Consider the following 24,641-nt stretch of genomic DNA (forward strand, 5'->3'; position numbering starts at 1 on the left):
GCTGGTCCCTCTGCCTCCAGGCCCCAGCCTTCCAGGCACATCCCCACATGACAGGATCTGGGCAGAAGAGAATGCATTACTGACCAGGGTGAGCACCCAGAGTCTCAGAGATGGCAAGGACCTTGGCCATCTTTAACCCCTTCCGGTGGCCAGTGAGGCTCAGAGAAGGCAAGGCACTTAGCCAAACACACACAGCCAATCAGTAGCAGAGTCCAGAGTACCCTTGAGACATCCACAGGCTGAATCCAGTGAGCTTTTCGTGACATCACACGGCTGGTTAAGTAACAATGGGCTTGGATCCATATGTACCGACAGGCAAAGGTGTCCAAGATCAATTATGTAGTTAAAAAAATGTTTTGCAAATCATGATCTAGGGTGTGATCCCCATCTTCATAAAATAGTACTAATGATCCAGATCATCCTACACATGAAAATTTGAGGCAGGTTCTCAAATTTTTTGAGGGTGGTGGTTAAGGGACTTGCACTATCTATTTTTAAATTTAAGGTTGGGATATTTTTATAAGAAGGAGCCTGTGCTACTTTGGAGCAAGGGATGCAGGGAAGATGAAGGCCATGGGGGTGGGCACCCAAGCGGGCCCCTCTCCATCTCACTGGTACCACACACAGCCGACTGGGCATTTCTGATTTGGATCTTTTCCTCTAATAGGAAATTTCTGGGGGAAACTAGAAGTTTGGGCTCCATGAGTCTCCAGGGTTTGAGGAGCAAGAGCCACTTTCTTTGTCCCTCCTGGCCTCACCCATCTCGGGCCCCTTGAGCTCGGGGTGGGGAGAGAGGGGCAGGCAAGCCAGACAGCCCCGGCCCGCGAGGAGCTGCCCATGCATTATGGAAGACGGGCGATCGGCTGGCTCCCTGGTCCTTAAATGACAGCAAATGAGGTAAAGCCAGGAGGGTGGGGACGGAAGGGGGCGGGAGGGGGGCCGAGGAAGCCATCTCCAGGGCCCCGAGCGTTGGCTGAGGACCGGAGCCAGCCAGTGAGCGGAGCCTGGGGGAGGGAGGAGCACATCTTGATGCAGAGATGCTGCAGTGGCTCCGGCGGGCGCGCACACACACACGCGCCCTCAGCCGCCACAGCCGCCACCGCCGCCACCGCCGCGGCAGCAGGACAGCAAGCGGCCGAGGCCGGCAGGGGCCGAGGGGAGCCGGCCGAGGGGCTGGCCGCGGGGCCGGCCGGCTCACCGACCCGGGCAGCGTCCGCCGGCTCCAGCCAACACCCGTGCTTCACCCCAGGTAGGTGCCCCCCGCTTTTGTCTGCCCCAGTCCAGGGGCTTCCTCGGACCCTCTACAGCAGGGGCACCGAGCTCAACCCCTGTGAATACGCCCCTTGTAACTTGGAAGGGGACAGGGACACCCGGCCGGCCGGGCCAGTCTTGACTTCTCAGCCCAGCTCCACAGTGGCCAATGGGCAGAGGTTCTCCTCCGCCCTGTCTACGTGGGTGGCATCCTTCAGGGGCCTGGCAGGCCAAGCCTGCCCAGGAAGCCGGACCCCAGGAGTGAGTCCAGGAATTTGAGCTGGCCTGCTGGCAGTCACAAATCCAGCCGACAGGGCAGTGGCTCTTGGGCCTGCCCTGGGCCCCCTGATCTGGTGGTGTACAAGTCCTGAGGCCAGGCTCCAGGCTCTGGCCTGCCCTTAGAAGCCCCTGGGTGGAACTGAGCCTGGGTTCCCAGATTCCAGGTCACCTGGGGGGCCGCCTTTACAGGGTGACCTCTTTGCAAAGTCCTGCTTCAGTTGGACAGGGGGGAAGCTGGGGAAGAGACGGAGACAGAGGAGTGCACAAGTTTGGGAAAAGGCCTGTCCAGGAGTGGGGACTCAGGGAGGAGAAACCCAGGCAAGTTGCACCCCAAGGGTGAGCAACTGGGATGATGGGGACTGAAATTCCTTTCCTTCCCCTCCCCCCTGCTCAACCTTGTCTTCTCCTCAGATCCCTCCCCCTCATTCTGGCTGGTAGGAAGGAAAGACTTGCTGGAAGTTTTCCTTTCCAGGGGATTCTGAAAACAGGGGGATCCCTCCGTCCTGCACCTCGGGCTTATATAATGGGCCAGAGGTGGGGAAGCAGCTCCGACCAGTGAGTGTCCCGAACTGAGTCTTGTCCTCTTCTCCAAGAGGGACTTTGTGCTCTGGGAAGCCAGGGGGATCATGAGGCAGTGCCTGGGGAAGGAGCTGCCCAGGCATCAGATCACTGGACCAGGGGAGCCGAGCCCCTGTCCCTGGGGGAGAAGCTCTCAGTCAAGGTTGTCTGGAGGTTTGGGAATCCAGTGTGGTCAGCACAGAGTGGGCTGTGCATGTCATGGCCACAGCCCTGGACAAAGATGGGCTGGGACATCTTTTCCCTCTGCCCAGGAGGGAGAATAGAGCAAGTAGCCTGGTCCATCCCTGAGCACCTGAGCCAGTTGCAGATGGCAGCTTCCGCCTCCTCTGCTAAGCCTCTGGCCAGAAAGCCCCTCAGTCCAGGCAGCCCCTGAGTCTGTCTGTCAACTTATCCCCGGTCTAACTCAGAGACACCGGACAAGCTGCTAGAGATCAAGGGCAGCAAAGAGTGGGCCACCTGTAAGAGAAGCTGAGATGGCCATGGCTCCTGGGGGTGGGGTGGGGCAAAGGCCCGGAAGTCAGAACAGGTGCCCTCTCTCCTGGCCTTGGCAGAGGGAGTTTTGCCCTCAGAGGCATTTGTCCAAGCCCCCTCCCCAGGGTGCCCACCACTTAACCCCTTTCTAGCCAGGCTCAGCAGGAACCACTTACAAGTCTTCCGCCACAAGGTCAAAGTCCTGCCTAAGATCCTGAGGGAGTCCTTAGCCAGTGGTGGAGGCAGGAGGTGAGACAGACAGGGGCCCCTGAACTGATGATACCAAAGTCACCCAAGTCGCCTGCCTCATATAGAAACCCCTGTTCTTCTCCTGCTCTTCATGAGCATCCAGGGTCACAGTGGTGCGTCCTGATGAGGAGAGGCTGTGCACTGAGGAGCCTACTCTTCCGGGTGCTCTCTCTTACTCTCCTTCCTTCCTCTGCTCCCCACCTCCCCACTGGGAAGCTCCCCCCTTGCAGCACCTGCACCCAGCCCTCAGCCTCCCCACAAGGCTCCCCTGCCGGCTTCCTCTCCTTATGCAACCCCCTTCCGGCATCTCCTCCGCCAGCAGTTGTTCAAATGGGGACACGTGTGGAATGGGCTCCATGCAACTGTGTTCAACGGGACGGTTGCACACACTGCCTTTGGCTGACCAAGCTTACGCTGCAGGGGCGAGTATGCAGTAATGAGTACCCCCAAGGTATCCTCTCTGCTCTGACCCCATCAGCGATACATTTCAGGGTGGTTTGGAGGATACAAACCACTAGCAACCTTTTCAAGCCAAATGTTGATAAGAAAGTGTATTTCAAAGACAGTCTTCAACCTGGATGTGAGTGGAATTTGTGTTTGGGGAGGAATTCCTAAGACAGAGTTAGTGGTTAGGGGAAAAAGAGATAGTTGATCAATACACAAGAAAGAGCCAGAGCAAAGAATAAGGTAGTGAAGCAGGAGGGATTTAAGTTAGACTGCAGGAGATACTGACTAAGTAGGAAGATGGGCCACTCACTGGGCAGTCTCGTTTCAGATGGCTCTAAAGAAGGCTTGAAGAACTGGGGCGTGGTCCAAAGTTAGACAGTCTTGCCTAGAGGTGGTGAGGGGTGAAGTGACCCAGTAAATTTCTTCCTGGGTCTTAAATGGTAAATGGCAGTTATGATTCAGGAATCCATAAGACAGACCACATTTTTTTTTTCTCCTTCACACTGGCCATTTCCCAGCCTGTAAGAGGACTGCGACCCCTAATCCAAGCCCCCCAGGAGATATTACTAACCTGGTCCATTCTTGGGACACGTGCGGACCTGTGCGCTGATGTTAGCACCCTGGAGTGAAGGGGTCCGTTCTTTGTTGGGATTAGTCCTTGCTACAAAATTAGCCCTGGTTTCTTTGTTTACCAAAGAGGTCGCAAACAAAAGCAAGGGTGTGTAATGTCCTCACTGCAGACCTGAGCCCCTTCCACCCCAGCACACGACCCAAATGCACCTCAAGGTCCTCCTCTAAGGAGCCATTTAGTCCCTCACTTAGACGTGCCTGCCAACCCCACCCCTCACACAGGACACCCTCCAGGGGAGACCCGCTGGCTCTCGGTCAGCCCTTGTCCTGTCAGTCTCCACCAACCTCAAGGACCACGAGGTTTCCCTACCTTGCATCCAGTGGGAGGGGGGCAGCCTTCCTGCCCTGTGCACCCCAAGTTTCTGCCGTGAACCAGCCTATGGGAAACTGGCTGGGAAATGGGGGCGTCTCCTCTCAGCAGAAAGGGGGGATATGCAGAAATTGTTTCACGAATGCAGGAGGGACTTTTCCCCCCGCTGATTTTTTTTTTTTAGAAACAAGTTGAAATTATTGTTCTTACTCCTAGAACCTTAGAGGTGGATCCTTCTGGGGCCAGGGTGTAGCTCAGGGGTAGAGCCCTTGGCTAGCACGTGTGAGGCCTCGACTGCCATCCCCTGCCCCCAAAAAGGAGGGGGAACTCTTCGTATCAGAGCCCTGACTCCCGGGAGCCAGGCAGCAGGTAGGAGACAGCAGGTCTCGGGTGGCTTGCTCCTCCTGCTCCCGAGCTTCCTCCTGGATTAAGTCTCCCCTCCTGTCCACTGGAGAGACGGGCACATGGGAACCCAAACCATAGGCTGCAGACCGGGCACCAGACTGCCCCATGCCCAAAGTTCAGACAAATCCGTGTGCCTGGGAGTCACAGTGTCCCCAGAAGGCACATCAGCACCTCAGGGAACCTTCTACGAACACAAAACTAAGGGCCAGGAGCGGGGGAGCACGCTGCCCCTCCAGCCCCCATTTGGTGTCAAGGCAGTCCCTGTCCCACCCATATCTGCTCTAAGAACCTCTCCAGCCCAGGAGACCAGCTCAGGCCACCACAGAGACCTCCTGACCATGGCCCTTCCCTGACCTGGCAGGCCAAGCACCCCGACAGCACCCTCCAGACTCCCACAGAGCCCTGTCCTTCCAGAGGGGCAGGTAAGTGAGGGAGACCTTCCTGGAAGAGGATGGTTCTGACCCAGGTGGCAACTCCCATCCTAGGCAGGGGACATGGTGGTGAGTCTCTGACCTTCAGTCCCCCAAGGCAAGAGCTGGGGTCCTTGAGAAGGAGGATCCGCTCTGGAGGGCTCCTGTGGTTCCCCCACCATGTTCCTCCTCTGCACCTGGTGCCAGTGTATCTCAGCCATGGAGCATCCTTGTGCCCTAATCCGAGGTGGCTGCTGGTGCTCACTGGGTCCCCACACCTATAGGATTAAGAGGAGGAAGGCGCCTACTGGGGAGAGGGTGGGCTTGTCAGTGTCCTCACACATGGAGGACAGCCTGGAGGTGGTGGTGGCTTGAGTCTGACTGCAGACATGAGTTCTGGAAGGTTCATCAGAGGGTTCCTGATCTTTCCTGAGAGCTGGCGATGGCCCCCAGTGTGGCTCTGAGAGCTTCATAGTCCCCGCGTTGGACCCTTCCCTCTCCTCCCCATTTTGCAGATGGAAGACTGAGGCTTAGAGAGGTTAAGGAATGAAGGTGATAACCCCAGTTACACTAGTTAGCTACACTGGGATTATGTAGTGACTCATAACTGACTCACCTGCCCTGTGGTGTGCTACAGGGTGGAGGCTGGGGAGAGATCCCAGGGGTGCCTACAGTAGTTTGAAGGCTGACAATGATCAGTCTGTCCCCTCAAGTGGGCTCTAACTTCTCTTTTCCTACCCACCATCTAAAAGTTGCCATATTTCTTAATGCACCAGTCTCCATTATCCAGGGCAAGAAGAGATAGATCCAGGGTCAAGAGGAGAGCATCCCAATGTAGCATTTGGGGGGAGTTATCTGTCATTTTTGCAAGCTCCATGCAGGGGTCCTTAGCCTAGGAAACCCTGTTGTGTCCTAGAGACCATCTCACAGCCTTCTGTCCCCCAGCTGTCCCCAAGCCCTTTGTTTCCTGGGCTCAGAACTGCAGCCAGCTTCCCCTGTGCCCTTGAACCCCCAAGTGGCCCATTCCCCATACACTGGTCCTCATAGGACCAGCCCCCAAGTGACAGCCTGTGCCCGCCTGTGCCAGCCTGTGCCTGCACCCCTGCACCAGGGCAGCTGGCCTGGGCAAGAGTCCACTGACTCAGAGCTGGCAAGGCCAGCTCCGGGCCTGGCATAGCTCCACTCCAGCCTTGCTCTTGACAAAAAGGCCTCCTCCACCCTAGGTATTCTAGAATGTGTCATAGGACAGATGATGTGGGGACATGACTGGCCTATGGACCTGGGAGCCCTTATGGCTGCTCTCGGTTGGTCAGGGGAGTTCCCTGAAGGCTGTTTTTTTTTTTTTTTTTTTTTTTTAAGGGTGTAGAGTTTAAAGGGGATTGAACTCAGGGGCACTCAACCACTGAGCCACATCCCCAGCCCTTTTTTGTATGTCAATTAGAGACAGGGTCTCACTGAGTCGCATAGTGCCTCACCCTTGCCGAGGTTGACTTTGAACTTGTGATCCTGCCTCAGCCTCCCAAGCCGCTAGGATTACAGGCATGCAACACCATTCCCAGCAAGGCTGTGTCTTTAATATGGTCTCCCCTGTGCGTCACACGATGCCTCGCCATGGTTAGAAGCTGGAATGGGAAGGCATGCAGGGCAGCACTGGGTGCCAATCATCTCACCTTCAGGGAGGCAATAGCTCCAATCTTTAGCCCAGTTCTCTAAGCTACTGACTCCACACACACTCTGTGTGCGTGCGTGCACGTGTGCGTGTGCGTGCGCGTGTGTCCATTTACTCAAGACCTTGGCACAGAGGGGAGCTCAATATTTATCTGATGAGGCTGACAGGTGTCTAGTGCTCCCCGTAGGCAACCCCAGGTCCTCCTAGATCCCCTACATATATCCTCTAAGGCTGCAGGTCTGTTTCCAGAGGGGACTCAGGGTCTTGGGCTGGGGAGATGGCCGATAAAAGTCTGGATGAAGTTGAAGTTTAAGGTGGACAGTGGGATTGGACTATCCATGATCTACAGTAATTACCTATGGTAATCCAGACAACAGGTCATTCTGCAGGGTGGGAGTGATCATGGTGACATCCGCCTCTGCCTTGCTCTGGCACATTCAGAATAAGTGCCTTCAGCCCAGACTCCGCCCAGGCCAGCCCCTGCCCCTCCCTGAGTTCCCAGGCCTGGCAAGCCGACAAAGGGTGGGAGCCAACGATGATTGAGCACCTTCTCTGTGCCAGACGCCAGCTCGTGGCTCCCCAGTGCCAAGGGGGTGATTTTCAAACTCTCCAGAGGAGGTTTTCTACAAGGGAACCTCCTGGGAAAGTCCAGTAGATGAAGCAGATACTAGTGGGGATGTTCTTGCAGAGGTGGGGAAGGGGTCCGGTGCCCCAGCAGGTCTCTGTCTCTCCCCACTGTGGCCTGAGGCTTCCTGGCAGCTTGAGAGGCGCTGCAGGGCACTCTGCTGATTGGCTCTGTGGAGGACATGGTGTCAGCTCAGCTTTGCAGATGAGCAAACTGAGACTCCAAGAGGGAGACTAACCTGTCCAAGTTCACAGAGCTGTTAAGACATGAAGTCAGTCTTACCAACTCCTGTCCATTAGATTCCAAACCCTGGAAGGTTCCATACTGCCCTGATGGCTCCCTATTCTGAGGGCAACTCCCTGTATCTGAATAACATCTAGGAACACACTTTCGAGATTTCCTCATGACCAGATACCTGCCAGCCTTAGGGACCTGGGCACATATGTGTGCACCAGCGTGGGCCAGTTTGCCCCGGGATTGCCCAGGGAGCACTGAAGTCCTATCAGCCTGCTCAGATATATATTGACCTCTGTTATATGAGTGTGTGTCGCTGGCTTCTGGAGACATGTAAGCACAGTTGTTCTCCATCAGTTAAATGTGACACACAGTGACACCTATTATGGGCCAGGCTCAGTGATACCAAGATGAACGTGACACAGTCTCTCTCCTTGGGGAGCGCACAGCCCTCTAATGGAGACAAACAGCTCCTTGGGTGGGACACCAGGGAGTCAAGGTCAGAGCTGAATTCTGACTGAGCTGATGGGGCATCTGGGGGATTCCTAGCAAGAGTGAGATGGGCACAGGGCCTGGTAGGAGGGGGAGCCTCTCTGCGGAAGGGCACCACAGGGGGGAGAGATAGTGCTGGGTAGTGTCAGCGGGGTTGGCAGTGCCAACAGTCAGAGTTCAAGACTAGAACTGAGTGGCAAGGACAGGGAGGAGCAGGCCCCCTCCCTAACAGCAGGAAGTGGGTATGAAGCTGGAGTTGGGGTGGGGAGGGAGTACCATCTGCTCCCTGCATGCATACCCAGACACCCCATTTCTCGGCTCCGCACAGGATTCCTGCCACATCCACCCTGACAGACCCTGGGGCCATTTCTCCGCTCACTCCCAGAGCTCCTTCAGGTGCCAGCTGTGGCTGTGGAAAAGGTGTCAGTGTCATGGTGACTATGTGAGGAGGGGCGGGGCTCTCTCCAAGGAGAAGGAGTGTGAAATGGGGCAAGGGGGTGCCCGTCCTCAGGCCCTGCACCACCCAGTGCAGCTCCCCCACCCCACCCGCACCCAAAGAGGAGCACCTCCGGGACCTCAGTTGCCTGTAATCTCCAGGAACAACAGAGTACCAGTGCTGAAGGGACCTTAGCGCCCATTGTACAGAGGAGGTCACAGATCCAGAGATGGCAAGGGTCTTGCAGCCAGTTAGTGGAGAAGCCTCCAGCCTCAGGCCCCCTGCCCTGCTCTTTGTTTGGTTGCTTTTGTTGTGGTGGTGGCTGTTTTTGTTTGTGTGTTTGGTTTTGGTACCAAGGATTGACACCAGGGGCACTTAACCACTGAGCCACATCCCCAGCCCTTTTTCCTAATTTTTTGAGACAGGGTCTCGCTAAGTTGCTGAGGCTGGTCTCAAACCTGCAATCCTCCTGCCTCACCCTCCCAAGTTGCTGGGTTTACAGGCTTGCACCATCGTGTCTGGCCCTGTTTTTGGTTTTCTGCAGGGCAGGCAGGTGGGGCACATGTGCAGAATCTACCCCAGGTTATCTGGACTCTGTGGCAGCTCTGGGAGGGGACTGTGGGAGTCAGTAGCTCAGGCTGACTGCAATTACTGACTGCAGGCTCCCAAGAGTCCCTGAACCCTTCAGATCTCAGATGTTCTCCTGGACACAAGAAGTGGACAAGGAGGTTGATTCTGCCCCTGCCCTTCAAGATGAAGTCTCAGCTCTCAGGCTGATGGGTGGACTCTCTGGCTTGTCCTCAGTGGCCCTCAGTGGGTAGTTTCTTGGGACCTCTGTGTAAGAGACCTCCTCCCGGGAGTTAACTCTTTGAGCCCAGAAAGCCTCTGGGGCCATTAGCCGTCTGGTCAGAGTGTGGCTAATGGGTCCAAGGTCATGACTCCATCAGACAAAGTATAAAGTGCCTTACCTGGAGCCCCGGCGAAGGGTCATAGATAAATCATGAGACCCCGTCTCACCACTAGAAAAACAAGGCTGGTCCCGAGAGACTTAATGCAGTTCCCAGAGGGACTTGTTAGCCCCCACCCAGGCAGATGTGGGGGTTGGCGGGGGAGAGTCGGCCCCAATCCCCAATTGCCAGAGGAAGGTGTGCAGGTCCCCCAACCCAGAGACAGGTGCTGTTCTCCTCCTGATCCTGCATCAGGAGCCAGCGCCTGCATGCAGGCAGGTGGGTTCCTGTCTCCTAATTAGCTACTGCTTTCACTTCCTGAGCAGCCCCCTGCTGGCTGGAGGGGGGCAGGTGGGGGCACAGAGCAAAGCCAGACTCCCAGGGGACGGTTGGAGGCACTCAGCCCCAGGAAGAGCGCCTTGGTAATGGCCAAGCCCCTTCCCCTGGGGCTCCGGAAGGATGAGAGCCTGTGCAATCCTGCAGGGCTCAGGCGGGTGGGAAGCAGGACTGGCCAGATGAGCCTGTGCTGGGCGGGCGCTCAGAGCCCTCCTCTCCTGCCTCCCCAGGTGCTCCTGTGCCTCCAGCCAGACCCTCCCTGAGCTGGGCTGAGGCTCCTGTCCTCTGATCCCCTCCTCTATCCGCGATGCCCACCATGGAGACATTGGCCAGGAGGAAGCCACATCTACCGCTGCTGCTGCTGGTCACCATGGCCCTTGTTGCCTCCCCAGGTAAGAGGGGCTGCCCAGGCTCCAAAAGGATCATTATATCACTAAATCATTGCTGTATTCAGGGCAAATGACCACACAGATAATTGCCTTTACACTGCTGTAGCATCTAGATTCCCGAGACCATTTCCTTGCTAAAATTTTTGCATTTGTGGATCTTACCTTCCCTTGGAGACAAGGAAGGAGGAATATGTCTTTGTCACATAGTAGATAAAAGAAGACTGACCCAGAGAGGGTGAGTGGATTGCTCTGGATCACAAAGCAAGATAACAGCATAACCAGATCCCCACACTATCAGCTTGGAGCTGTAGCTGCTAAGGCCGTGCTGTTCAGTAGGATAGCAATACCCACAGGGGGACGGCTGACCTAGGATTCAGTTGGATTAACAAATGATGCCCTCAGTAGCACAAGCCATGTTTCAAGGGCTCAATAGCCACCTCTAAAAGCATAGACCACGGAACGTGTCCATCATATCTAAGAGTTCTCCTGGAGGGTCCCTGACACTAGGAGACCACAACAATATCACTGAACTCTGGGAGGCTCCCCCCAGGAACTCCTGTGTCTTGCTGAGGGACGGAGAAAGGGCAGGATGTGGGACGGAATGAAACAGACCTGGAGACGCTCAGCTTGCAGGAGGGAAGGAGGAGGCTGCAGACGGAGGGGAGGGCAGAGAGAGAGGCTGGAGAACTCAGCTGTCCTGGAACTGAGGGACCAACATCTCCCAAGCCTGCTTCAGAGGGCTCAGCCTCTGCCTTGACCTCCTGCCAAGGTCAATTGACATTTCTTTTCCCCCTCAAAGAGCTCCATAGGAGAAGGAGTCCATCCCCACAGTCCGTCTGGAGTCCTAACCACCTCAGACTCCACCTCCCTTCCCTCCCAGGCCCCCGTGAGGCCACAGCCAGTGTGCATTGGTCCTGGGTCTCCACTGGCCAGGCCTTCTCCTGTCCTCGCTGCCTCCCAATCCTACATCCAACTTGGGCTGACCCAGAAGGTGGAGCACTCCCTAGCCCCAGCCCTGGCCATCTGTGCCAGGGCCCACTGGAGTGAGAGGAGCTGCCAACATGGGGAGCCTGGCTGCACAGGAAATCCCAGATGGTCAGAGGGGCAGAGCTGGGCTCCTCAGCACCCCTCCCTCCATCTGAGGCAAGGAGCATGAGCAGTCTCCAGGGTCCTCAGACCAGGGTGCCCGAAGGCAACTGCCAAGGAACCAGGACCTGGTCTGACACCTCCCCAGGCAACAGAGGGAGGCAGGGTGGGAATCCCCCTGGCCCACAGCCCTGCCAGGCAGGTGCTCAGCTCTTGCTTCTCTTGGCAACCTCACCTCTGGATACGGTTTTGGACTCCTGGCACCCAGAGCAAGGAAAGGCCCGAGGATTCCCCCTCACCTTCCCATCCCTCTACCCTCTTCCTCTGCAGGGTTTCTGAGGCCTGTGCAGGGGGGCAAGAGTCACCAGAACAGGGAATCAGGAGGAAATCGGAGAATGTTAAACAGGACAGCAAAGAAGGGCTGACTTTGCCCGGGAGCTTGTGTGTGTGCACGTGTGCGTGCACCCGTGTGTGTGCACATGTGCATGCCCACGTGTGTGGAAGGTGCATCTGTAGGTGGGTGTGTATGCAGTCATGGAGGGAAGTGGGGCATGTGAGGGCATGTCCATGCACGTGGGTGTCATATTCAGATGTGTGTGTACACTGTGTATCTGGCCATTGGAGCGAGGCGTGGTGTGGAGGGGCATCACCCTGGGTGGCAGTCCTGGCAAGCCTAGCAGCACAGCGCTGGCTCTGGACCCCTGCTGTCCTTCCGAATTCCACCAGGCATGTTTTACAATCCAGATGCCTAGTGATTCTGACTCCAGATCTTGGAAGGAACAGGGCCTCTGATGGTTCCAATGGGAAACCAAGCTCAGGAATCAGGGACGGTGGTGGTGAATGACACGGGCAGGCTGTGGAGCAAGTCCAGCCAAGGCCAGGACCTGCCCCCCTCCGCCCACCAATCTGCTCCTTCTTGCTGTGTGCTGTTGGGCTATGTTATTTAACCTTCTAAGTCTCAGATACTGTGTTGGTTAAAAAGAAAACGCAGTACCTATCTGTTAAAGGGCGTGAGAAGCAAGTGGGGAATGTGGTATCTGATAATCAGGAGGCAATCCATCAATAGCGTCTGTTTTTATTACTTTTATTTATTTTATTATTATCAACAAACACCTACTTATGAATGCGTGCATATGTAAATGTATATACGTGCCACTTGCAGCAGTTCGTGGGTGGGAACAGATGTGTGTATACACTGTGTATCTGGCCATTTGAGTAGCTGAGAGCCACATGTCAATGTGTATCTGAATGTGACCTAAGAGTGCGTGTGAGGAAGTGTGCGGGTGAACCACGTGAGGTGTGTCCATATGGATACCCGAGGGAGTGTGACGGTGTGCACTGCAGAAAGCTTTTTTCGGGAAGAGGGACAGTCTTAGAGCATCAGTGTGTCCTGGCCCACTCAGCCGCCCCACCCCGCAGAGTTCCTGGAAGCTGCTATTGTAAAGGCGATTCCCAGCGCCCCGGCTGCCTCCATCTCTCTCCTTCCCTCCCCTCCCAGTGGTCCCAGCTGGGGCAGGATCCCTATCCTCCACCGCCATCATTAACTGGGGATTAAACTGGGCTTTCCAGCCGAGAGATGATGCTGGTGCCTCAGACCACCGTCTCCAGGCCTGGGGCGGCAGTGAGGGAGAGTGATGGGTGGCGGGAGGGGCCGGGTGCCTGCACCAGGCCGCTTCTGGAAGCCCCGTCTCCTCCCTCATTCTGAGAGCTGCTTAACAGCTGCCCTCACTCCCAGGGGGCAGGGCAGGCTCAGCTGCAGCATGGAGACCCGCCCTTGGAAGGGGGCCGACAGCTGGATGCACTGGGGCACTAATTGTTAATGGGGATCCCGGCCTCCTCGTGACCTGCTGATCAGGGCCTGAAATCAGCCGTGTGAGAGCTAGGAGCTAACTTGGCGGTGGGCACTGGCTCCTGCTGACACCACAGAGACAAAGTGCAAGGGCCCCATCAGGCGGCCGACGAGACACCCAGGCCCTGTCACCTGTGTCCCTCATACACTGTCCCTGTCCTGGAGAGGTGGGACAACGGTGCATGAAGTGAGGGGTGGCTGCTCAGGAGACCGGACTGGCAGGAAAGCTCCATTTGTGGGTGTGGTAACCATTCTTTCAGCAATTTCAGGAGAAGTGGGGTTTAGACGGGTCTGTGTCAGACTTACCGTGTGACCATGAGCAAAGCACTCCCTTTCTGGGCCTCTCTTTCTTGAATTGTGGCACAGGGATTTTAGAAAAGTGCCACCAATCAGCCATCCACTCATCGACTCATCCTTAGGCTCCATCCCCCCGCCCCTCCCGCCCCACACTTGGATCTGATCTGGCAGACACACCAGATGCCTGCTAGGGCTCTGGCTGGATCCTCCTGTGGGCCCTGGAGGGGTTCACAGCTTTCCTTTTTTTTTTTTTTTTTTTCTTTTTTCTGATCGGTAACGGGATTGAACTCAGAGGCAGGACCGAGCCGCATTCCCAGCCCTATGTTGTATTTTATTTAGAGACAGGGTCTCGCTGAATTGCTTAGCACCTCACTTTTGCTGAGGCTGGCTTTGAACTTACAATCCTCCTGTCTCAGCCTCCCCAGCTGCTGGAATTACAGGCGTGCACCACCGCACCTGGCTAGTTTTCTTTTCACAGGTAGAGACATGGGAGGTCAGAAGAGTCCCACAACTTGCCAAAGGTCACACAGCTGGTAGGAGGCCAACGCAGCCCCGGCCCAAGGCTTTTTACTGAGTCACATTGTCCCAGAAAGGCACTAGACTCCAGGGACAAACCCCTTCCCCTGGGGTTGGCCAGTGACTTTTCCTGCATCTCATGCCCAATGGATCAGTTCTTTAAGGCTCCTCTGAGAGTCTCCCAGGGTGGCAGTGACTGCTTCCATTCCAAGGCCCCAGCGTCTTGATCACTATTAGGACAGTGCCACCTTGGACCATCAGTTTTCTGTGTCATGTGCCACAAGCTCCTCCAGGGAGAGGGGCTGTGTCTGCTTCACCTTCGCAGCCCAGTCTCTAACCCAATGTCAGGTACAAAGCAGGTGCTTAATACCTGAGTGTAGGGTGGGGACTGACTGTGACAACTTGACCAGAGGGGCCTGCCCAGCCTATTTAAATTCAAATTTAAATTAGTTAAAATTAAATTTAAAAACTGATTCCTTAGGACTGGGGCTGGGGCTCAGCGGTAGTGTACTTGCCTGGCATGTGTGAGGCGCTGGGTTTGATTCCCAGCACCACATATAAATAAATAAAGGTCTATCAACAACTTAAAAAAAATTTTTTTAATTGATTCCTTAGCCACATTTCCAGTTCTCAATAGCCTCAAGTGTCTAGTGTGCAGAAGATGGAACATCTCCTGCACTGCAGGAAGTTCTGCTGAGCAGCATGGCACTAGAGGCCAGGCCCCAGCTAGCCTCAGGCTGTGAGCCCCTCTGGTGATGTCCTCTTCTGCAGCTTGGAGTTTGGCCCAGGGATCCCTGGCCACCTTTGGGCCTGTCTTTGAAGAACAACCTGTTGGCCTGTTATTCCCAGAGGAGTCTACGGAGGAGCAGGTGACGCTGGCATGCCGTGCCCGGGCCAGTCCTCCAGCCACCTATAGGTGAGGGCCCTGCAGTGAGTCCTTGGACACCCTGAGCAGCCGCACTGTTTTTCCCTCACGTCAGCCCCGACTGCAGGCAGGACTCAGAGGTTCCCCTCCTCTGTCCCCTTTGACAGGTGGAAGATGAATGGCACCGAGATGAAGCTGGAGCCAGGTTCCCGCCACCAGCTGGTGGGGGGCAACCTGGTCATCATGAACCCCACCAAGGCACAGGACGCTGGTGTCTACCAGTGCCTGGCCTCCAACCCAGTGGGCACTGTGGTCAGCAGGGAGGCCGTCCTCCGCTTTGGCTGTGAGAACAATGGGTGGCCAAGACACTGGGGGAGGGGAAAAAGAGGCAGGAAGCCCAGGGGACACCCTCAAGCCAGGCTTTCCTGCCCTCCCCTGCCATGCCTCAGGAACTCTTTTGCCCCAGGGAGGGCGATGAGATGGGGAGGGAGCCTCAGCTCGGAGGATGGTGCCCGATTCCCAGTCTCCACCTCTAGTTCTGCAGGAATTCTCCAAGGAGGAGCGAGACCCCGTGAAGACCCACGAAGGCTGGGGGGTGATGCTGCCCTGTAACCCACCTGCCCACTACCCAGGTGAGTGGGATCCTGCGGGAACACAGGAATGACTTCCGGATGTTCAGCCAAGGAAGGTTGGAATGAGAGGTGGCAAGTGCCCCTTGCAAGCACTGATGCTGGGGCTGACACTTTATGTGGTGGGTCTGCCCTTTTCTAATTGTCCCTAAGGGTGCGTTCACCAGTACCTTGTGCTCCCTGAGAACAGAGCCTCTAGGTCTCTCCTCAACTCCAGTTCCGAGAGTAGGAGGCTCCCAGAGCAAGGTCCACAGATTCTCTCCAGCATGTGGGGTCCCCCCACGATTGCCCCTGAGCCCTGCCCCCCTGGTTTCCTCAAACTACCTGCACCCTAGGTTTGTCCTACCGCTGGCTCCTCAACGAGTTCCCCAACTTCATCCCGACGGACGGGCGCCACTTCGTGTCCCAGACCACAGGGAACCTGTACATTGCCCGGACCAACGCCTCGGACCTGGGCAACTACTCCTGCCTGGCCACCAGCCACATGGACTTCTCCACCAAAAGCGTCTTCAGCAAATTCGCTCAGCTCAACCTGGCTGCTGAAGGTCAGGGTTGCCACGTGTGGCGGGAGGAGGGCGCTGGAAGCATCAATGGGTTTGGGAATAGGTCCCTCATCTTCCCCAGGCCTCAGACCTTTGCCCCAGGCCCCAAGGGGAAGGGAAGTCCTCTGAGACCCCACCAAGCTGGAGATTGCAGGCTCTGAAGGGTGCCTCACAGGATCCTAGCACAGGAGCTAGGTGACTCCCCTGGAGTCACTTATGTATAATATGCACCTCCCCCTCTCCCCAGATCCCCGGCTCTTCGCGCCCAGCATTAAGGCCCGGTTCCCAGCAGAGACCTACGCGCTAGTGGGCCAGCAGGTCACCCTGGAGTGCTTCGCCTTTGGGAAGTGAGTGGCACAGAGGAGGGGAGTTCCCTGAGGATCCCCTCAGGGACACGGGGGACCCCAGGGTGAGAGTGGACAAGGCCAACAGGCAGCTTGGTGCTCCTCTGCCCCAAGCAGAGTGCTAGGTGGGCAGTAGGCACTGTGACCACCCTCTGATCAGTAATTGCAGGTGAGGCATCCGATGCCAGGGCCCTTGCACACATTGGATCACTTGGTCCTGACAGCAGTGCATAGTGGGCTCAGATGGCCTGAGCAACACTGGGGCAGCGGCGGGAGCAAAGTGGGCTCCACCCAGCCCGCCTGGTGCAGATCCTGGAGGTCACTCACTGACAGGGAGGCCTTGGGCATAAGATGAGACAACCCGAGTATCTCAGCTTCCTCCCTTGTAAACAGTGAGAGTAACAGTAACCACCCGGTAAGATTGTTATGAGTAAATAATATACTTAAAGCCTGAGAACAATGCCTGGCATTTAGTAAGCATTCCTTGAATGTCAACAGTCACCTATTTCAAAAGTACAATAGAAACCATTAACCTTCCTGCTCTCCCAGAAAAAGCCTTCACTGGAACAGGGCTAAGAAAGAGCAGGTGCTCAATAAATGTCTGTGGAATGAATGAAAGAATGTGATTTGGCTTTGGTCCCCTCTTGCTTCAAATATGTCCTGGGGCTGCTGCTTTGTGGAAAGTTATTGGGCCTGCAGAAACCCTCCCTGAAAGGCACATGGAAGGGTAACATAGTGGCCCTTCAGGGTGCTGATTCCTCAGTCCATTTTAGGACACAGGTTATTCATAACTAAAGCGCCTTTGAAAAGTGGGGCCATAGGAAAGGGGACCATAAAGACCCAGCACATAGACTACCGCTGACCAGGACAGTGAGAGGGCAAACCGGACCACCTGAAGACCACTTCGTTGGCTTCACAGCTGTGGCAGTGGACAGGGGCAGTAGAGGAGGCCTGCTCCTTGTCCCTTCCCTGATGGCATTCCAAGCCTAGCAGGGAGAAGAGCTATGAATCAGCCCACATGTGCCCTCTGTCCAGCTGTCCCCTCCCAGGGTCCCCACCCCCAACCCAAGAGTCCGGGCACGGGAGGAATATGCCCAGCTCAGCCGCCCGCTCTGGCTTTGTCTCCCCTACCAGTCCTGTGCCCAGGATCAAGTGGCGCAAAGTAGACGGCTCCTTGTCCCCACAGTGGGCCACAGCCGAGCCCACCCTGCAGATCCCCAGCGTGAGCTTTGAAGACGAAGGAACATATGAGTGTGAGGCAGAGAACTCCAAGGGCCGCGACACCGTCCAGGGCCGCATCATTGTTCAGGGTATGGATCCGGGGACACCTTCACCTACACCTTTGGCCCTGAGGAAACACCCCAAAAGTCAGAGGGAGTCCGGGGGGCCTCGCTTCAGCCCTCTTGCACTGAGTGTGGGGTCAGAGAGGCTTCTGCTGTGGCCAGCACAGAGCTTTGTTGGGGGTGCAGGCGGCACACAAGCACTTTAGAGTGATTTAAGTTGTTAAAACCGCCACTACACAACCACAGAGGGCCGACTTTCCTGTGCCTGCTGCTTCTTGCCCTCTCCTCATCCTCTCCATCCCAGGGTGCAGAGCCCGCCCCTGCTGTCGGACACACCCGCCGCAGCCTCCCTGTTCCCTTCTACTTAATGAGCCAGAGGCTCCTCCCAGGTCACCCCAGGTTTCTTCTCCCTTGGTCCCCACAGCTCAGCCCGAGTGGCTCAAGGTGATCTCAGACACAGAGGCTGACATCGGTTCCAACCTGCGCTGGGGCTGCGCGGCCGCTGGGAAGCCCCGACCCACCGTGCGCTGGCTGCGGAATGGGGAGCCTTTGGCCTCCCAGGTAGACCTGGGCTTCCTCCCACATAGCACACCCTCTTCTGCTCTCTTGGTTCCCTTGTCCCCAAAGCCCCCCTCCCCCCCACGTCACTGGTAGCCCTTCTTGACTGCCAGGGTGTTGTGGAGGGTTCTGGGTGCTTCTTTCCATTCCAGAGTCACCTGGCCATAGGCTGGTCAACTGGATATAATCTCAGAGACCTGGGTCCAAACGTGACTCAGACACAAAAACAGAATGTGGTCTTGAGTGGATCACCTGGCCCCCTGGCTTCGGGGCAGGGCTGGGCTGGGTAACCGCAGAGTCCTCAGATGCCAGGTTGTGCTGAGCTAGGACTGGACACATGAGCCCCATCCCAAGGAGCCTCGAGCCTCCGCTGCATGCATCCCTGCTGAGCCCTCCTTCCCTGGCCTCCAGTCATCCCCATCCCCCTGCCCTGCCCTGGGCGGGGCTCTTCTGCACAGAACCGGGTGGAAGTGTTGGCCGGAGACCTGCGATTCTCCAAGCTGAGCCTGGAGGACTCGGGCATGTACCAGTGTGTGGCAGAGAACAAGCACGGCACCATCTATGCCAGCGCTGAGCTGGCTGTGCAAGGTAAAGGGCCCAGGGAGGGAGAGGACATCCTTGTGCACATGGCGGTTGGGGGGTGGGCCATCAGAGTTCTGAACTGAGCATCTCCTGAGGCTCACATGTGCAAGTGCACAGGCGTGTGCGGGCAGCTGCCCTCAGTTTTCCAACAGCCTCTGAGTAGGAGAATTGAGAAATTTCAGAAAGGAGATGAGACACCAGATTGACAGGTCCCAGAGGACCAGGTCTCTGACTCATTCCACGTCTGGCAGGGACAACGCAAATGGAGTAGGGGAAAAAGGTAGCAAAAAGGATCAAGAATCAAATTGATGAGCTCTGTTTAACCCCGCCCCTTCAGAGGTGTGGACTTCGGCAAGTCGCTTAGCTTCTCTGCCAGTTTCTTTTCTTTTCTTTTTCTTTTTCTTTTTTTAGTACTAGGGATTGAACTCAGGGACCACTGAGCCACATCCCCAGCCCTATTTTGTATTTTATTTAGAGACAAAGTCTGAGTTGCTTAGCACCTTGCTTTTGCTGAGGCTGGCTTTGAACTCACAATCCTTCTGCCTCAGCCTCCTGATTGCTGGGATTACAGATGTGTGCCAACACACCCAGCCACAGTTTCTCCATATATAAAATGTGGGCAATAATGGTCCTGCCCTGGCCAGGCATGGTGGCACACACATGTAATCTCAGCAGCTCAGGAGGTGGAGGCAGGAGGATCACTAGCTCAAAGCTAGCCTCAGCAATTTAATGAGGCACTAAGCAACTCAGTAAGACCCCGTCTCTAAATAAAATATAAAATAGGGCTGGGGATGTGGTTAAGTGCCTCTGAGTTCAATCCCTGGTACCCCCCTCCCCGAAAAAAATGATAATAATGGTCGTGCCCTCGTTCTGCTACTGTGAGGGTAAATGAGATGGAGAGGAAAAGCATAAAGCGCCTTCCCATCTTATGACGAGTGCCCATGAAATGTCATCTAGTGCTTATGCTTAGTTCATTTGCCTTTGGCTTGCTGAGGCTCGGTTTGCCCAACTGTAAGGTGGGCATAATAATACTTACCTGGTTAAGTTGCAGGAAGGCTGGGGATATAGCTCAGTTGGTGGAGTGCTTGCCTCGAATGCACAAGGCCCTGGGTTCAATCCTCAGCACCACAAAAAAAAAAAAAAAAAAAAAAAAAAAAGCTTGTTGTGGCTCAGTGGTAAAGCTCTTGCCTCACACTCTCAAGGCCCTGGATTCAATCCTCAACACCACATAAAAACAAATAAATAAAAATGAAGGTATTGTATCCATCTACAACTAAAAAAATTATTAAAAAATAAAGTTACAGTGAGGCTAAAGGAGACTTGCTCATTCACCCATTCAGAATCTCCAAGGGAATGAGCAGAAAGAAAAGATCGTGCCTGTGTCCTCAAGCAGTTTATAAACTGTTGGAGGGAGAGGGACAAATGGAAAACAAATGTGGTATTTGACCTGTGTGTTAAGGAGGAGCCAGCAGTGGGAAGAGTTGGGGAATTTCTAGCCACAATTAGAGCAAGCACAAGGGTCCTGAGACAGGATAAGTCTTGGCAACTTTGAAGGACAAAAGAAAAAATAAATTGGCTGATAACTGGAGTGTAATGCGCGAGGGCCAGGGGAGGAGAAGGGATGGGAGAGGTGGGGACTTGTTTTCCATGGCTGTGAGCTGCTGGCTTCATTCTGAGTATTTGATTCACGTTTTTTACAGACATTGCTGGTTGCGGGGGTGGGGAGAAGTGACTGTAGGAGGGAAGCAGAGTCCCAGGAAGACCAAGTATGGGGCTTTGTCAGCAGTCCAGGCAGGAGAGCTGATGGCTGGGACGAGAGCAATGGCAGTGGCCAGGAGGGGAAGGGGCTGGATGCTGGGTGTGTCCTGAAAGTGGTGCTGCCAGGAGCTCGTGGGTTGGTCTCTAAGGTACTGATGGTGCTTAGTGCCTGGCCCGTCCAGGGCGACAGGCACTGCTGTTACTCTATGGTGACTGCACGGCTCTCCCCTTTCCCTCCAGCACTGGCGCCTGATTTCAGGCAGAATCCGGTCAGACGTCTGATTCCCGCCGCTCGGGGAGGAGAGATCGTCATCCCCTGCCAGCCCCGGGCAGCTCCGAAGGCCGTGGTGCTCTGGAGCAAAGGCACTGAGATTTTGGTCAACAGCAGCAGGTACCACCCCGCATCCCACTCCCAGCCATCCACGCTCCTCCACATTCTCCTTGGAGGCGGGTTCCCCTCCGTGTCTGCAGTGTGTCCCTGGGTTGGCCAGATCTGCTTTGTCCTTGCTGCAGAGTGACGGTAACTCCGGATGGCACCTTGGTCATAAGGAACATCAGTCGGTCCGACGAGGGCAAATACACGTGCTTTGCTGAGAATTTTATGGGCAAAGCCAACAGCACCGGGATCCTGTCTGTGCGTGGTAAGGGCTGTGGCTGGGGGCCACCTCCCCCACAGCCTACTCCTGTAACCCCAGATGGCTTCTGGTTGGGTGTTGAGACCACCCCAGATTCAGTTTTGCATGGGGCCATCCCCTTGTCACTGTCTAGAATCTGGTCCTGCTTCACTGCTGGCCACACACACATAGGGATGCTGAGGGGTCGGGACACTATCGGTCACAGTGCCTCTGTTCTTTCCTGGGGCCCAGGACGAAGCCTTGTGCCTTACTGCAGCCCCTGGCCTGGCCTTTTCCCTCCCCCACTCACCCAGGGGTCTTTTTTGTTTTGTTTTCAGATGCAACCAAGATCACTCTGGCCCCCTCAAGTGCCGACATCAATGTGGGTGACAACCTCACCTTACAGTGCCACGCCTCCCATGACCCCACCATGGACCTCACGTTCACCTGGACCCTCGATGACTTCCCCATTGACTTTGACAAGCCTGGGGGTCACTATAGGAGAGCCAGTGTGGTGAGAACTAAGGCCAAACTCCCTGTCACTCCTCCCTCCTTTCAGATAGAGAGGGGACCCAAGATGTCCTCAACTTGAAGGACATCTGAAGCCACCATTGTCCACCAACTGAAGCCCCTCCAGAGCCTTCCCCATTCCCTGAGGCCCGTGTAGGCAAACTTGTCCCTCCTGGACCCCAGTCACTCAGGGGAGGGTTGGAGACAGACTGGGAACCCAAGCATCCCAGGAAACTCCCTCCCGACTACTCTTCCTATTATCCTGCCACCCAATGCAAATGACCGATGGCTTGCAGTGACATTGACTGTCTTCGGTAATAAGCTTTGTTCCTTAGTCCCCAGGGTACTAAGCAGGGAGTAGCTGATTCCTCCCATTGAACTGAGAGGCAGAGGGGCCTGCGGACATAATGGAGCAGGGGGACCCCAGATCTCTGCTTTGATCTCATGGCCCAGTGAACTAGTAAAGGCTACTTTCTCTGACCTGGATGTCCCCTTGGGTGCAGAAGGAGACCGTTGGGGACATGACCATCCTGAATGCCCAGCTGCGCCATGGAGGGAAGTACACATGCATGGCCCAGACAGTGGTGGATAGTGCATCCAAGGAGGCCACCGTTCTGGTCCGAGGTGACGGGTTCCCCCCACTCTGCCCCACCCCTGCTTTCTTGGCAGCCAGCAGGGCTATTCTGGCCTGCTGTCCCTAGCTCCCCTCCTCCCCTGCAAGCTGTGGGGAAGGGCTTCTGGCTCAGGTCATCTGTTGAGCCTGGTATATCCGTTCTGTGCCTGTATGGTTGATTTTTCATGGGTTCTGAATGAGTAGAATATTTTTCTTGCGAAGACAAATATTTTTTAAAAATCCATCCTTAAACCAAGGCAGAATACTTTGCTAAACCCAGTTTTCAAGTCTGGTGCTTGGGAATCTACACATCGCTTTGCCAGTGCCTTTGTGAGCACCCCCAGCTTGAGGCCACCCCTCCCACTGTGCCCCCCCTCCCCACTCACTGCCCCTCCCTTACCTTCCTTCCTGGGTGTGTCCACTGCTCCCTCTGCTGCCCTGCTTTGGTAATGCACCAGCCCTGGAGAAGGTTGGCTCAGATAAGAAGCTGCCCAACTCTGACCCAGTGTGCTCTGCTCTCGGTGCAGGTCCACCAGGCCCCCCAGGAGGCGTGGTGGTGAGAGACATCAGTGACACCACTGTCCAGCTAAGCTGGAGCCGTGGCTTCGACAACCACAGTCCCATTGCCAAGTACACCCTGCAGGCCCGCTCTCTACCTGCAGGGAAGTGGAAGCAGGTTCGGACCAGTAAGTGTGAAGCCCACCTGGCTCAGCACTGAGAAAGCTGGGCTGTATGTGTCAGAGGCAGGGGGCAGGGTGTCGTCAGGGTCAGGAGTCAGGGGTCAGAGGGTCAGCAATGAATGGAGTTTTGAAAAGATATGAGTTTTGCCTTCTACTATCCAGAAGCGTCCAGGCAAGTAAAAAGACACAGAGCAGGAGAGGGAAGAGAGTTGAGGAGGGGATACTCAGTCTGCACCCTCTAATACTTGGAGGAAGGATTAATACTAGAGAAATGAAAATACTGGTTAGGGTGTGAGGTACACACACCAGGGGAGTTAACTAGTTTTTCAATCGTGTCTGAGGAGGTTTTGAGTGCTTAGTATACAGCAGGTGCCACCATGGGGGCTGGGTACCAAGGTGATCAGGCCCAATGCCCGCCCTCATCCAGATGAATAACCAAGTTTTGTGCACCGACTCCCTGGTACCTTGCAGATCCTGCCAACATCGAGGGCAATGCCGAGACCGCCCAGGTGCTGGGCCTCACGCCCTGGATGGACTATGAGTTCCGGGTCTTAGCCAGCAACATCCTGGGCACCGGGGAGCCCAGTGGCCCCTCCAGCCGAATCCGGACCAAGGAAGCAGGTCAGGATCCTGGATGTCCTAAAGGAAACACAGCAGGGCAGAGACATTGGCTCCCCCTACAGGGGGACTTCCAGCATGCAGCCAACACGGAGTTCCAGCCCTGCTCACCAGGCTTTGGGCTCTAACAAGACAGCTGAAAGGACACACAAGCGAGGGTGAGGGCGAGGCTGCTGTGGGGAGAACCGTGAAGTCCAAACCGCTCATTCAAAAGAATCAACCTGACAACTGCATGCGAATCCATAATTATTTTTTAAGTTTACATTTTTAAAAAACATGGAAAAACAGAAGTTTGGAAAAGGGAAGGGATCACACCAGCAGAGCCTGAACTTGAACTTGAATCATGGAGTGGCATTCCTGGAAGTGCAGAAGCTGCAGAGATCAGTTAATGAGGAAGGGCTGTGTGTGTGTGTGTCACCCAGTGGGGACAGGGAAGCAGCCAGTGTCTCCAAGCCCTTTTTAGATGACCTCTTTGGGAACAGGAGGTATTGAAGAGTCTGTCCATGACCCTCAGTGAAAAGTGTATGTCTCAGAACCTGAGTGGGGACAGAAGTGGGGAGAGAGCCCAGGAGGAGGAACAGGCACAGGCCCCATCAGCATCTGCTGGGAGGCTCTTGCCCACCTGCCTCTGAGCCATTTGCAAGTGAGGGCCTGGAATGAGGGATCCTGGAACAGACAGGACTCTGAACCCTGCTCCCTCATCCTGCCTCCTCTGACCTGCTGCACCAGATGTGTAGAGAGGGTCCATCCTGATGTCTCCTTTAAGCGCATTCTATGTGTTCCAGGATGACTCTCCAGGCTGGTTCTGGAATCACCAATATTTTTAGTTGGTTCCTCTTGGTAGTAAGAAGTTTCAGAGGGAGTACTTTCTTTAATTAACCCTGAACTTCTTGGTGATGTGAGGTGGGAAGAGGTCTCCTTTATCCCAGTCTCCCAGGAGTTGTGCAATGGAAAAAAAACGGGCTTTAAAAATCAAAAGAACTGAGTTTGAATTCTAGCTGTGACATATGTTAGCCATGTGACCTTAAGCAAGTCACTTAACTGCCCCAGTCCTCAATCTTTTCTACTATGACAAGGATGATAATAATGCCCACCTTGCAGAATCAAATAGGCGATGTACTTAGGTGACCCATGCAAA

The 24,641-nt window shown here is 55.3% G+C and overlaps 1 protein-coding gene across 2 annotated transcripts in view; it reads left to right on the forward strand.

Moving 5' to 3' along the window:
- Positions 1 to 803: 803 nt before the first annotated feature.
- Positions 804 to 24,641, forward strand: part of Cntn2 (contactin 2) — a 32,445-nt gene continuing 8,607 nt past the window's right edge. Inside the window, exons 1-16 of one of the 2 annotated variants that reach the window (XM_078022690.1) lie at positions 804 to 897; positions 10,001 to 10,162; positions 14,679 to 14,823; positions 14,940 to 15,115; positions 15,309 to 15,404; positions 15,737 to 15,946; positions 16,191 to 16,290; positions 17,422 to 17,597; positions 17,995 to 18,131; positions 18,587 to 18,716; positions 20,709 to 20,859; positions 20,982 to 21,109; positions 21,421 to 21,596; positions 22,096 to 22,216; positions 22,733 to 22,891; positions 23,357 to 23,506. In XM_078022690.1, the coding sequence (XP_077878816.1) occupies positions 10,078 to 10,162; positions 14,679 to 14,823; positions 14,940 to 15,115; positions 15,309 to 15,404; positions 15,737 to 15,946; positions 16,191 to 16,290; positions 17,422 to 17,597; positions 17,995 to 18,131; positions 18,587 to 18,716; positions 20,709 to 20,859; positions 20,982 to 21,109; positions 21,421 to 21,596; positions 22,096 to 22,216; positions 22,733 to 22,891; positions 23,357 to 23,506 (2,140 nt within the window). In that variant the 5' untranslated portion in view covers positions 804 to 897; positions 10,001 to 10,077. Of the gene's footprint in view, positions 898 to 997; positions 1,250 to 10,000; positions 10,163 to 14,678; positions 14,824 to 14,939; positions 15,116 to 15,308; positions 15,405 to 15,736; positions 15,947 to 16,190; positions 16,291 to 17,421; positions 17,598 to 17,994; positions 18,132 to 18,586; positions 18,717 to 20,708; positions 20,860 to 20,981; positions 21,110 to 21,420; positions 21,597 to 22,095; positions 22,217 to 22,732; positions 22,892 to 23,356; positions 23,507 to 24,641 lie in introns of those variants that run through there. The other variant, XM_078022689.1, reaches the window with a different exon arrangement.

Source organism: Ictidomys tridecemlineatus, chromosome 10 (genome assembly GCF_052094955.1).
Source record: "Ictidomys tridecemlineatus isolate mIctTri1 chromosome 10, mIctTri1.hap1, whole genome shotgun sequence".
Classification (NCBI taxonomy): domain Eukaryota; kingdom Metazoa; phylum Chordata; class Mammalia; order Rodentia; family Sciuridae; genus Ictidomys; species Ictidomys tridecemlineatus.